At 47.6% G+C, this 13573-nt stretch overlaps 2 protein-coding genes across 3 annotated transcripts in view; both read right to left on the minus strand.

The window, feature by feature from the left end:
• ATP6V0D1 (ATPase H+ transporting V0 subunit d1) overlaps positions 1–4042 on the minus strand; it is a 29983-nt gene extending 25941 nt beyond the window's left edge. Inside the window, exon 1 of the mRNA XM_053399439.1 lies at positions 3362–4042. Within this exon, the coding sequence (XP_053255414.1) occupies positions 3362–3497 (136 nt within the window). The 5' untranslated portion in view covers positions 3498–4042. The remainder of the gene's footprint in view (positions 1–3361) is intronic.
• A 1332-nt stretch (positions 4043–5374) lies between these two features.
• AGRP (agouti related neuropeptide) lies at positions 5375–13552 on the minus strand. Of its 2 annotated transcripts, none has more exons than XM_053399441.1 (4): positions 11562–13552; positions 7857–8035; positions 6726–6808; positions 5375–5933 (listed from the first exon to the last, which is right to left on the minus strand). In XM_053399441.1, the coding sequence occupies exons 2-4, from the start codon at positions 8026–8028 to the stop codon at positions 5742–5744; spliced, it is 447 nt and encodes a 148-aa protein (XP_053255416.1). In that variant the 5' UTR covers positions 8029–8035; positions 11562–13552; the 3' UTR covers positions 5375–5741. The 2 variants fall into 2 exon arrangements, with proteins under 2 accessions (XP_053255416.1, XP_053255415.1); XM_053399440.1 differs by lacking the exon at positions 11562–13552 and adding an exon at positions 8888–9091.
• Between the last annotated feature and the right edge of the window lie 21 nt (positions 13553–13573).

The following is a 13573-nucleotide window of genomic DNA, read 5'->3' on the forward strand; positions in this document are numbered from 1 at the left end:
ATTTCTTCTGGAAAGGAGATATATAAATTATTTTAATTAGTTAGTAATAACCTAGACTAATGAGTAAAAACATATGTAATCACTAGCATTGTCAGTTCATCCTGTAAAGCCAAGGAGGCATCAATAAAAGGTAAAGGTAAAGGTACCCCTGCCCGTACGGGCCAGTCTTGACAGACTCTAGGGTTGTGCGCCCATCTCACTCAAGAGGACGGGGGCCAGCGCTGTCCGGAGACACTTCCGGGTCACGTGGCCAGCGTGACAAAGCTGCATCTGGCGAGCCAGCGCAGCACACGGAAACGCCGTTTACCTTCCCGCCAGTAAGCGGTTCCTATTTATCTACTTGCACCCGGGGGTGCTTTCGAACTGCTAGGTTGGCAGGCGCTGGGACCGAGCAGCAGGAGCGCACCCCGCCACGGGGATTCGAACCGCCGACCTTTCGATCGGCAAGCCCTAGGCACTGAGGCTTTTACCCACAGCGCCACCCGCGTCCCTTAATTAATTGAGACATCAATACCATTGCCCAAATGAGACGAAACTCATCCTCCTTTGGACACTAACAGATTGTGTCACCTGGGGCCCAATACTTAATGACCCACTTCCAGGGCAGGGGGACCTATCCAGAGGAGTGGCAAGAGGACTTTACACACACACACACACACACACACACACACACACACACACCCAGCACCTTGAACAGCCTCTTCCACTGAGAGCTCAAAGAGCCAGGAGAGACAGGCACTACCAAGCTATGAAGGACTCAAGGAAGAGCACAGAGGATGCTGCAGCTGCCCAATTTTACTACTCAAACTGCTTAGAGAATTTTTGCTGAAAAAGCAGCAAGTAAGTATTATTAATAAATGAGGTGGTCTTTTTTAATCAATTGGTATGAATTGAGTCTATTGTAGCTTGTTCATTCAGCAGCCCAGGGCTCTTTTACATCTCCACCTCTTGCAATCTCCACAGTGTGTCAGCCGATTACCCTCGCAAAAGAGAAAATGAAGGAACTCCTGTCAATATTATTCTCCATGTGCCAGGCGGTGTGACCATATGGATGTTTACTCAGACATAAGCCCTCCCAAGTTCAATGAGACTTACTCTCAGGTAAGTGTGTCTAGTCTTGCAGCCTACATTTGTTGAGTCCTTTATGTGTGGGATAAGCTTAGAGATCTACACTGGTTACCAATTTGCTACTGAGCCAAGTTCAAGGGGTTACTATTAGGATACCGGCAGCAACCATTTTAGGAATGTTTGATAGGTGCGCAACTGCGCTGAACCCAGAAACGATAACAAAACGGGGAGGAACGGAACAGGGGCAGGATGGGTGTTTGCAGGCTTTTTCAATGCTGTTGGAAATATACATGATTTCACTTAAACGTACGGTGCCTTGGAACGTAACCCCCACATAAATTGGGAGTTGCCTTAACGCCTTGTAACTAGTTTACCTACCAGATCACCTTACTCATATATGCCCAACTGACAATATGTCAATTGTGGAATTGACACTATTACAGATGCCACATAATATCCATTCCACATTTGTAAAAAATCACTTTTTTTAGTGCAGCAGCACCTAAAATTTGGAACTTGCTGCCTACTGATATCAATAAGGTGTATTTGCTGTACTCTTTTCTGTGCCTGCTAAAAACATTTTTCTTTAGACCAGCTTATCCAGGCATGCTGATGTGTTTTAACCTCTTTTACTGTTAATTTTGATTTTTTAGTTTTTATTGATAATTTTAGTATTTTTGGCAAATCACTTTGAATTTTAGCCACAATTGAGCAGTAAATAAAATAATATTAATGGTAAAATAAAAGAATATTAATGAAGAAACAGTTTCATCCTGCAAAACATTCTCTGAACTCAACTGAAAAAGCTGCCAAGACAATCTGGAAAACGCAGCACGAAATTTAACATATGATAAAAGGATATTCAACTCAGGTGAAGAAATGTTGAATTTTGCTACTTATTTCCCCAGCTTACATTACCATTACTTCAAAAACTTCAGTCCTAAAGCAGACTTACTTGGAAAGATATTGGGTTCATAATTCATTAGGAATTATGAACCCAATGGAGCTAACATTTAAGTGAATGAGCCAAAGCCTTTGGCCTTAGAAATGTGACAAGGCTTCCTATGACTCCCTTTCCATAAAGGAATTTGGGATTTTGCTCAGAGCCCCAAGAAGACTTGCTCCAGCCCTTATAGTCTGAAACACACTTTGGTGTCAGTTCCCACTTGCAGGGCTCTTGACAGCTGCCTTGCAATCTGGGAATTCCCTTCATTAAAAAATTTGACAAAGCTTGTTCTTGATTATCTTGCAAAAACACTCACTGATGACAAATTCCAGAGAGACAGACATGTTACATTACAAACACAAGAGTGCGTGCTGATATCATAAAGACGCCCCCAAAGTATTTCTATAGTGTGCTATGCAAAGATGTGCGGCCTAAAAATCTTTAAGTGGGGGAAAAGGAGGGGGGATGCAGAATCTTAATGCAAGTGCAGTTACTATTCACAAGAGCAGAAGCTGATGACTGTGCTTGATGCTACCTTTGAACTTATGAGGCTCTAATTCTACAGAAACTTTCTGCTGCAATAAACATGTCAGCCTTTAAAGCATCACAAGTTGTGTGTGTTTTCAGGGGAAGCATGACTCTGTTCGTTCCGGCAGTTTTCTGTGGCTTTTGAAAGCAATGACCATGTGACCATATATAAGTTTGGAGTTGGCAGCACTGTTTTCCTGTCTTTCCACTTGGACCTAGGCAGTCATTTCATAGCATCTATGCTTTGGGGTCCAGGAGGGTTCTCTCTCCTTACCCCACGTTGCTTAATTAGGTGACATGACTGAATGAAGTCACCTGGGGACTTGGACTGCCGCATCATCAGTATTAAGATGGGTGTTACAAACCTCTTTCACCAATACCCCAGCACCTTCACCTGCTTCCAGGTTCCACTCAAAGTGTGAGCGTTTACCTTTAAAGTCCTTCATGGCAGGAACCTCAGCAAGGATAGAGCTATTTTTTAAATCTGGTGAATCAAAGCACTTCATCATACAACGCCACCACAAGGAAATCAAGCAAAACAACTTGCAGCTGAAGCAAGTCACCTCCAACGCGCCCCCGCCCCCGCTTCTGCTCCAGGCTCGGCCAGTCTCCTGACTGAAGAAGCGGCCGCCCTGAGGATGAAGCGCGACCAGGCCAACCGAAACCTACCAGGAATGGCGGCGGGGCAAGGAGCAGGTAGCGGCCCGTGGTGTGGGCGGCTAGCTAAGAAGGGCCCGGAGCGGATCCCCGAGGAAAAGTCGCGCTAGGCGCCTCGCCCTCTGCACATGCTCAGGAACACCTCCCCCCTCCCCAGCTGACCTTCGAGGCTCTCGCACTGGACGAGGTTGACATAGTCGGCCTGGCTGAGAACGCCGGCCTTGAAGCCTCGCACCAGGCCTTCCAGGTAGCCGCTGTCTACGTTGAAGTACAGCTCCGGAAAGCACGAGAGCAACATCGCGGCGGCGGCGGCGGCGGACAAGGGAACCGGCCGGGCTCGGAGGAGGCTGAGGGGCCGCCGGAAGTGGGAGCAAAAGTCTCGTCTCTCACGTGATCCTGACGAAAACTCTGCTGCTTCCACGACTCCTAGAAAGGCCCGCCGGGGTGGTTTCCTGTTTCCTGTCAGACTCTCTTAAGCGCCCCCTCCCGGGTTGGAAATGAGGGTTGCCCATAGAAACCAATGGAGCGCTGCCATTGGGCAACAGAAGACCTCGGCAGCCGCCGGGGCGATTTCGGTGCTTCCAGGCCCTCATTTGTGTATCCAGGGCGTTAGTCAGCTATGGTTCTCCTCAGAGTAGACCCGCTGAGGTTAATGGACACGACTGTCTTGGGTCCGTTACTTTCAGGAGGACTTAGTGCGGGCCCGTGAGGAGTGCGCAAGCGCGGCTGCGGCTGGCGGCCCCTGGCCGACCCCGCACTTCCGACGACTTCGGCGCGAGGAGAGCCTCACGGGGCCGTTTCTAGAGAGCAGGCCGGAGTGGCGGAGAAAGGCCGGCTGAGGCAAGGATGGCTCCTCTAGGAAGGCGCACGTCTATGGCTTGATGCCTAGAATGGCGCGGCTGCCCCCTGGCGGCAGTACGTCCCTCCTCCCTCGGAGGTCCCTGGGCAGGTCCGGCTTCTCTGCGGCCCCGCAGATCAGCGGGTTGTTTGCTGAGAAAGCGGGAAAGAGACTCCCCCTGCCAGGACTGTCAAATGCTCCCAGCCCACTTGAGGACGCGGAATATGACTCAGCCTCGGTCCCAGGCACAAAATAGCGGGCCAGGCGCAGAAGCAGCCGGAGCTCCTTGACATCAGCTAGCAATGCCTGGCATCGACGTTTCCTCAAGAGATAATCCGAGTCTTTGGAAATTGCTAAATAAACTGCGCTTTCTTTGTGGTGAGAAGTCCCAGAGCTCAGCGTTCCCTAACCCCAGTCCAGGCACTTGCTTTGGAAATTTAGCCACCTCCCCGTTTTACGCAAAATTCCCAGGTGAAGAATGGTTTCCCTCCCCACCCCCACGTTTCTTAAAGTATTTACACCCATCTCCTGTCTTTCTTCTTCCATTCTCCTTTCACACTAGACTTGTATGCCATCCTCCCTCCAAAAAGACCCTTCCAGTTTCTTTCATTCTTTTCTCTCCCCCCCCCCTTTCTATTTCTGTGGCCCCTGATCTGTCAAAGTGTTGCAGTGTTTTGCAGGCTTGTCAAGAGAGATGCCTGATCTGTCACTGCTGTATTCTCCCCAACCCTGTGTGGTTCCCTCCAAAGTTCAGTGGGGACAAGCTGGTACCCCTGTAGCAAATTCCAGCTGTTATGCTAAAATTTTGAGCTGCTATTGGTTAATAAATACAACTACTGAAGTTCACATTCCTGTTGCTGCTTCCTGGTGTTGGGGCAGTCTTGTTGCAGAGTTTCTTCATCCAATGAGTGCCCTTCCTAAACCCATCAGGAGGGAGATCTCCCCACACACCTCAAACCTCTTTGTCTCTCAGCCATCTTCGCAAGGGTTGGCACTGGCCCAACCAAAAGGCAATGGCACAGCTAAGGGAGCTGGCCAGACTGCTGGCTCCTGGCTCACTGTCTGATGAACACTGCTCTAAACTTTGCTCCTTCCTGAGACGGTTTTTATCCATTGATATAGGACTAGTTCCTTCCTCCCTCCCTCCCCACTTCCTTCCTTTCATTGAAAGTGTCCGCTGGTAGACCCAGCTGCTGAGTTTCACCTGCTGCTGAAAGTGCCCTGTTCATGTTCTGAGGCTACTTCAGAAGTATAACCATGCCACAAAATTCTATCCCACCATGGAGTGGGCTCCATGCCCTGGAAACCTTACCACCCAGGCATAATGTATGTATACATTATTATTAGCAGTAGTAGTATTTATTAATATAACACTTCATGACAAAAATAGGTTTCTAAGTGCTACTGTACAGTAACCTACTCAGAGACCCTGAGATGGGGAACCCAGGTCTGTACAGCACAATAAGCCATCCCTTTCCCAATCTCAAGTACCCAAATATGCCAAGAATGGCTGGCTAAAGCTTTGGGTTTTAGGAGAATGCTGGAGAACTGTCACCTGCTGAGGTGATCAAGGCTTTTGGTTGTCTGTTTTTCTTTTGTAAGGAAAGAGAAGCTCGTGTTTTTGTTGCTCCTTTTTATTAAAATGGGTAAAAAGAACAGGACCCCATTTTAACATAAGATAAGGGAGTGGCACCCTGATGAAGGCTAGTTCTTGCCACAGGGGAAAGTGTTGCTAAATTTCTTGCAAAAGCAATTGGCATTGAAGAAGCGGCAGTAGCAGGTGGCACATGGATCACAGCAGGGGAGCTTGTGCCCATGGCAAGATTCCTGCAAGCGGACACATCTTCGAGGGGAACGCTCTTCCCTTCCCTGGGTCTGCAGGGCCGTCAGCAACATCTGCAAAGAGAGCAATGGGAAGGAATGAAGAGGTCAGACGTGCTTGGCAAGAAGCACTTCTGCTGCTCTGAAGATACACATTTGAAAAGAAAAACACACATCCAGCTATTTATGGCTTGGGTCTAGGCTGCACGGAAAGCAACCTGGCAGCATCCCGTTGGCCACAGTATATTAATCCAAACCTTGCTTTCCCATATATTGGTCAACAGCCTACCTGACGAAGACTCTGACTGATTGCTCTTCCTCCAGGGTTTGACTTAGAATACATGTATGACTATAAAACAAGTTATGACAACCTCGGCCTGCTCCTACTTGGAAGGAGCTTCTGGATCCATACATTTCAGGAGGATGGGGAAATGCCACCTCATTGGCTTGGTCCACCTGGAGTTGTTTGTTCTACTGGTATCATTATGGGATGTTTTCTGATCATGACATTGATCTAGCACAAATTGGGAAGGTTGACCAGTGTAAGGAAGAGGGGTGGATTATCCAGAGCTGCAGGATGCAATTGTACCAAATGTTCCTTTTGGAGGAAGGGCAGAGGATACTTTTAATAATAAATAAACTCTTTGTCCTATGGCGTTGGTGGAGGACCCATAGCTCCATCACACACACCTTGCACAGGTAAGGTCCCAGATTCAATCATTTGGGATCTGGGATGCTTCTCTCTTGCAGAATGACTGCTAATGTGACTGCATGATCCTGGGCAAGATGGAGCAATGCCTGACTCAGTGTAGGGACACTTCTGATATGCAAGCACAGTCAGGGAGCTTGTGGGAGGGTTTCAGTTACCTGCTGTGGCTCCATTGCGTTTGCTTCTAACACAAGGTCATCTTGGGCAATTGGCATCTCCAGAGCAGCCAGGTGTTCAAAATCTGTGAAAGAAAAACAAAGGTGTGGAAGCTCCTTCACTGCCTTCCCAAAGCTGCTGTTCACAACTTCTGATCTATTCTCCCCAGAGGTGTCTAATTGGAGCCCATGTAAATGTCTTTTCAGCCGTGACCAAAAACCCAAGCCTTTTAAATAATAATTTAGCTAATAAGATTGTTTTGCCTTTGGTGATTTGTTAAATTTTGTGTTCTTTGAGTGCTATTCAACTAAATTTTCCTCTGTAAAACTAGTGAACATGACTAAATTAGGTCCATTGATTTCAGTACATCTACTCTTGAGTAAAACTTAGCTGAGTACCACCACCCTTTGCCTCTTTTGCTCTTATCTGGCCTTGCCTTAATACTTCATTTAATGTCATTGTCATTGTTATTGCTGTGGTGTATTGTTATTCCGTGAGCCGCCCAGATAACTTTTTGTTAGAGGGTGATTTATAAAATAATTAACTACGTGCATGAGATCAGTTGTGAATCTGGGTTTGCTTGATGGGTAAAGAGCCCGTCCACGAGAGCTCTTGGCATCTGTAGCTGGGCACAGCCTCCTTCCCTATACTGTACTCTCCCGCTGCTGGCTTGGGAAGCTACCATTAGCTAGAATCGACACTGTCCTGTAGTTTCCTGAGAAATACTGTGTTTCCCTCCGAAACAGCTTTGATCCATATGAAGACATCTGCACCCCTGTCTTCCCACCTGTGTGGACAGACAGCCGGCAACTTGTATAATGATGCACAGATGCTATTTGAAATGCAGGGAGTGGGGTTGAGGGTGGAATGACCTTACTGGGTTTGAAGCTGGTACATAACCTGAACACAGTGTTACTCACAAGCAGAGGGCTTGCAATACACGCTGCCTTAATCCAGGAACTCAAAAGTGTCAGGCCAAAGGAAACCACCCAGCGAAGGGGAAAGCACTCGTGAGTTTTCCACACTCGGAAGACAAGAGGGTTTTCTTGCCCAGGGCCCCTCAACTACATTAGAGCTGTGTTGCATGTACAAAGGCTGCAGAGACAGGCAGAGGGGAAAGGAGAGAAACTGACCTGGGGGTCCCTCTTTGATCACCTGCAGAAGCCCTGGGTAGCTGGAGCGGCCTTCTTCGTCCAGCATGGAGGGGCCCCGCTCGGCCAGACGGCGGCTGTGGTTGGGGTTAGAGGCCAGGGTGGTGGGGATTTCTTGCAGGAGTCCTAAGGACAGCAGCAGGATCCTCAACATGGTCTCCCTGGATAACCAAGCAAGAAACAAGTGGTGGTGGGGAGGGAGAGGGCTGAGATGCTGGGCTGAGAGGTGGCCTAAATTGGGAATAACACAGGTGACGGCAAAGACCACCAACCTTTCTAGGGGGGCATTCCATATCACACAAACCACACCATGCACACTGTATCCCCTTCCCCCCGCTCCCCAGCTTGTAGAGCTGGGCTCCCTTCACAGGCTTTTCTGAAAGAGACCAAAGAGAGACCTTGCAAGGAGTTTGTCTCTCCAGCCTGAGAGCACCCCAGGACAGTCATCTCGAGGCTTGAAGCCCCTGCTGCATTCCGCTTCCCTTCCCTCAAAGCAATCAAGCCTGCCCATCATCTTCTCCTCTTCCTTCTTTGCTCAGAGCAATCTCCCCAATTAACCCTCATAACAATCCTGTGAAGTAGGTTAGGCTGAGAGGGCGGACAGCTTGGCAAGTTCCCTGGCTAAGTGGGGATGTAAGAGAAGCTTGGTTTCCTCTATCAAGGGCAGCATTCAGGCACCCGCAAACCTTGGGAGCAGCTCAGTACAGAGATGTCTTCTTGAAATGGGTACACAGTGGACAAAGCCCTGTGGAAATACCCAAGCCCCCTGCAGACCCCAAAGGAGAAGGTGTGCAGCAGCTGCCCCTCTTCCATGGCTCCCTCCCACTGCCCCCACCAAAGGGCTGCTCTGCTTAATGGGAGATGAACATACCACTTTCTTTGTGCAAAGCAACAAGTGCGCGCGCGCACACACACACACACACACACACACACTCTCTGGGCCCTATCCTGTGGAATGTGCTGCTCAGCACATTTCACACTCAGTGAGTGGGGGAGGCAGAAAGTTACTGTACCTGACTCTTGCCGTCCGTCCGTCCGTTATCCTGATCGAGTGCTGTGGCTCTGCGGAGCTGCAAGTTGGCTAAGGGCTTTTATTAATCACACACGTAATTAATTGACTGGACCACATGACTGCAAACTAATGGGTGGGTGGGCTTCTGTGGAAGCATCACTTTGTGCATCTTCCTGCACGACTGAATTTTGTTGCTTCATAAGAAGATAAGAGCCTCAAAGCTGGATCAGGCCAAGCGGCTCATGCGGTTTGTAGCAACTGAAAGCATTACTGCCTCTGCCCGTGGAGGCAGGCAAAACCATCATGGCTAGTAGCCATTGATAGTCTTATCTTCCTACATGAATTTGTTGACTTCTCTTCTAAAGCCATCCAAGTTGGTGGGCATCATTACATCCTGTGGGAGTGAGTTCCACGGGTGAACTGCTTTCTTTTATCTATTCTTAATCTTCCAACATTCAGCTTCATTGGATGGTTATGAGTTCTGTTGTTGTTGATGATGATGATGATTTCTCTAGCTAATTTCTCCATGCCAGGCATAATTTTATACATTTCTGTCATGTCTCCTTTTACTTGCCATTTCTCTAAACCCAAAAGTCTCAAATGCTACAACATTTGTTCATAAGACTGTTGCTCTATCCTGTTGAACATTTTGGCTGCCTTTTCTGAACCTGTTCCAGCTCAACAGTATCCTTTTTGAGGTGAGGTGACCAGAACTACACACAGTATTTCAAATGTAGATTACACCCTTGATTATGATATTGGCAGTTTTATTTTCAATTCCTTTCCTAATGATCCCTAGCATGGAATTAGTCTTTTTCCACAGCTGCTGCACACTGGCTCAGCATATTTATCAAGATATCTAATATGATGCCAATGTCTTGTTCCTGGCCAGTCACTGCCAGTTCAGATCCCATGAGAGTTCATATGACATTATTATGATCCCAACATGCATGGTTTTAACTTGTTTACATTTAATTGCATTTGCCATTTTACTGCCTATTCACTCCGTTTGGAGAGGTCTTTTTGGAACTCTTCACAATTTCTTTTTCTTTTAACGACACTGAACAATTTAGTATCATCAGCAAATTTGGCCACCTCACTGCTAACCCCTAATTCTATATTGTTTATAAACAAGTGAAAAAACACAGGTCACAATATCAATCTTTGGAGGACTCCATTTCCTACATCTCTTCATTCAGAGTACTGTTCTTTTATTTCTACTCTCTGCATCGTGGCACTTTACCAATTCCTGATCCATAAGAGGAACTTTCGCCTTCCTTAGGGATCCAGCACCGTTCCCCTCTGAGTGGCACATACAACCAAGTTGATCTTTGAGAGCCCAGACCAGCTTTGTGTATCTGATTGGGGTGCCCATATTAAATATTTAAAATATTGGGGGCCATCCATGAGGGAGCAGAGGTCACCTCCTCACAAGGTCTGTGCAGCAGATATCTTAAACCTCTTCAGACCCAAGACGCACTTTTAACCCAAACATACATTTAGGGATCAATTATTTTACCATATGTCTGCTCCTGTTGCAACCCACCTTGGATCAGGTCACAACCCACTTGTGGGTCCTGACCTACCAGTTGAAGACCAGCGCTGCAGAGCTTTAAGGAAATAAAATTACACAAATAAAGCAAGTCTAAAGCACAATGCGGACAGGAGGGAAATTTAGGCTTTCACACAGCCCCAAACCCTATTTTTTGTTACCGCAGGCTGCAAAAATAGCATTGCTTCTTTGCTTAAAACTTTGGAAACTACTATTATACCTGATCATCCCCTCTTCATATTCCAGGAAACTGCCAAAGCCTTGAAAAAAACCTCTCCTCACCCCCCTGCCCCCACCCCAGCAACAACTATAGCCCTGCTTTGTGCCCCCCCATGCCCAATGTCCCCTGAGGACCCCCCTGTTTTCTAAAGCTCATTAATGATTGTTTGTGCAGAAAGGAGAATCAAAACTGCACTTCCAATTAACTGAAAGCAGAGATGTACTGAAAGCAGAGATGTTGTGTGTACTTTTGTAACCCAATAAAATCTTTAATAAAAACATTAAAAAAGAAATAAAAGTAACTAACTGACCAATTACATTACAGATAACTCAGTTCTGCCCCTCCCTCAGCATAAAGAGTGCCCCCCTTAAAATAAATCATGGCTATGCCCATGTCCCATAATGACAAATAAAGGCAGGAACATAGGCACTGCTGCATAACACTTATAGCTCCTCTGTATTAATGATTGTTTGTCTGAGAGGAAGAAGAGGATTCTGGGAAGAGATTAATGCCCTAATGAAGGAGGCAGCCCCAAACTGCCTTGAAAGCTTTTCAATCTGCAGAAGAAATGCCTGGCTGATGTGTGTCCCCCAACATTCAATAAAGGGATAACAACACAACCATTTCCAGGAAGCGAGCGGCCCACAGTAGGAAGAACACATGGTCAACAGAGCCTGCTCTCTCTCTCCCCCCCCCCCACACCATCAAATACAAGGGGCTGAAGGAGGTTCTCCTTCCAGACCAGTGTTCATAGGCAGAGGTGCTGTTGTGTCCAGGGAAACAGCCTGAGTTCCTCAGCATCCTCTGAATACAGCTGCAGCCACTGAGGTTTATGCACAGCCCAGCAAACAACAGACTATTCTGCATTCAGGGCTTTTGTGTGAAGGTGAGAGGGAGCCTTACTGTAAGGGAGGCAGAGTCGCTCAGATAGGAGGCAGCTCTATCCAGCCCTGCGAACATCTCCTGCACACAAAAGTCAAATTGAAAATGAAAGGGAGGCCAATAACATGCCTCATGAGGTGTGTGTCTGGGGAGGACCGACCTTTAGATTTTTATATCGGGAACCAAAATATCTCTGGGCCAGTTCCGTTTGCGAGCCACTGTTTTCAGCCAGTAACCAGCCAAAGGGCAAAGAGGATTCTGGGAAGTTATTAGCATCATAGTGCAGGCAGCAGCTTCCTTTACGGCCCCCACCCCAACTGCTTTGAAAGCTTTTTAATCTGCAGGGGAAACCTCAGGCGTATGTTTTGCCCATGATGTGAAGGGGCTAAATGAAATCTCCTCTGTTCTGTACAGCCAATTCCAGGAAAGGATGAGCCCCAAATAGCAACAAAAGTCACTGACAAAGTGGTCAACAAAGCATGTTTTTCTGAAAACAGGAGAGCGGAAGGGGGAGTCAGGGGACAAACACAAACTCCCTCTTTCCATGGGGAGGGGAAAGGCGCCAATCAAAGTTTTTCCGCAATGCAGAAGGAGGCACTTGTGCCTGCTCTTCCTGCCTTGGCCTTTGCTCCATTCATCCCAGTGGTTCTTGTTGCCAAGGAGAGCCCTAGTTTGGGGGTCTCTCTGACCAGGGCCCCTCCGACCCATTTTGGGTCATGCTTTATGAAAATGATATTAGCACGAACTGCCAGACAGGGTGTCTTTCAGAGCCGGGATCCATGCCTGGAAGCTTAAATGTACAAGTGGGCAAAGGTCGCAGGTGGCTTCTCTTGCAACTGCCCTGAGGGTGCCTGTCCTGCAGGACTCAGTGGGCCTGGCAGAATGGCAGCCTGGGCACCTGGGACAGAAGAAACTGTCACCACACCTGCAGAAACTCCACATCAACTCTGATCAGGGGGAAATTTATTTATGAGTGTGTTTGAGGCCTTCACCACCACCCCCCCACAAAAAAATCAATACCTATAATAAAATAGCAACTCAGCAAAACCAGCCTTATTTCTCCTGGCAGAGTGATTGGAGTGCTGGAGATGGATGTGCCGGTTGTAAAACCTCCCTAAGAGTCAGGCTTTACTCCTGGAGCAGCTCCATGAGGCACACTCTGGCTTGAGGCAGCAGCTCCAAGTTACCTGTTGTGGCTCAGAGCAGATGGTGCTCTGCCTGGGAACCCAGAGAGCAATCTTTGTGAATGAGGGTGCTGTATGTGTAGCAAGTGTGTGTAGGCAGGTATCCATTTGCCATGACCATCCGACATGATGTGGCTCTCTGAGGGGCAGCAGACCATTGTAGTCCCTCAGGCCCCCCAAAAGTTGCTTGCCCTTATTTAGAGGAAGAGAACCGGAAGGAAGGGCCCTTCAGTGGGGTGGGGAGCTGCTATGTACTAAGCTTGGATCCCAGAACAATAGGCAAGTAGGATCCTAGAATGCAACAACGGATTGGCTTGCAGGAAAAGACCAATCAGGCTCCAGGAGGGAAGCAGAATCAGCCAATTAGATGGGACTCATTGTGTAAATAATGTATATAAAAGCCTTTTGGGGTTTGGGGAGCAATTCAATCACCGTTTTACAAGCTGCAATAAAGAGCATGAAATCACTACAGGACTTTGAGTATATTTCAGGAGCACTTGGCTTTTTCTGCCTTGGGAACATTGGGGCGAATGAAGCTACCTCAGTAGACTGACTCGCCCAGGAAATGACCCAGAAGGCAGGAAGTACAGGCAGAATGTATGAGAGAGAAAGATGACAAATAAAACTATATGCAGGAGGAAGAAGAGGGGCTCAGCAGTTGATACAAGCTGCGGAAGATCCCCTCCATCCCCTTTCCTTGCTCTCACCCACCCCTGCCGGGAAGACGTTTTGCCAGGGGTTCAGTCTAGAGCAGTAGCAGGAACCACATTTTGTTTAGTTCTCCTGCACGACTCATACAATTCTTTCTTACAGAACAAGTTGCAACTGCTTTTTCTAATGAACATTTAT

Source organism: Podarcis raffonei, chromosome 8, assembly GCF_027172205.1.
Source record: "Podarcis raffonei isolate rPodRaf1 chromosome 8, rPodRaf1.pri, whole genome shotgun sequence".
Lineage (NCBI taxonomy): Eukaryota > Metazoa > Chordata > Lepidosauria > Squamata > Lacertidae > Podarcis > Podarcis raffonei.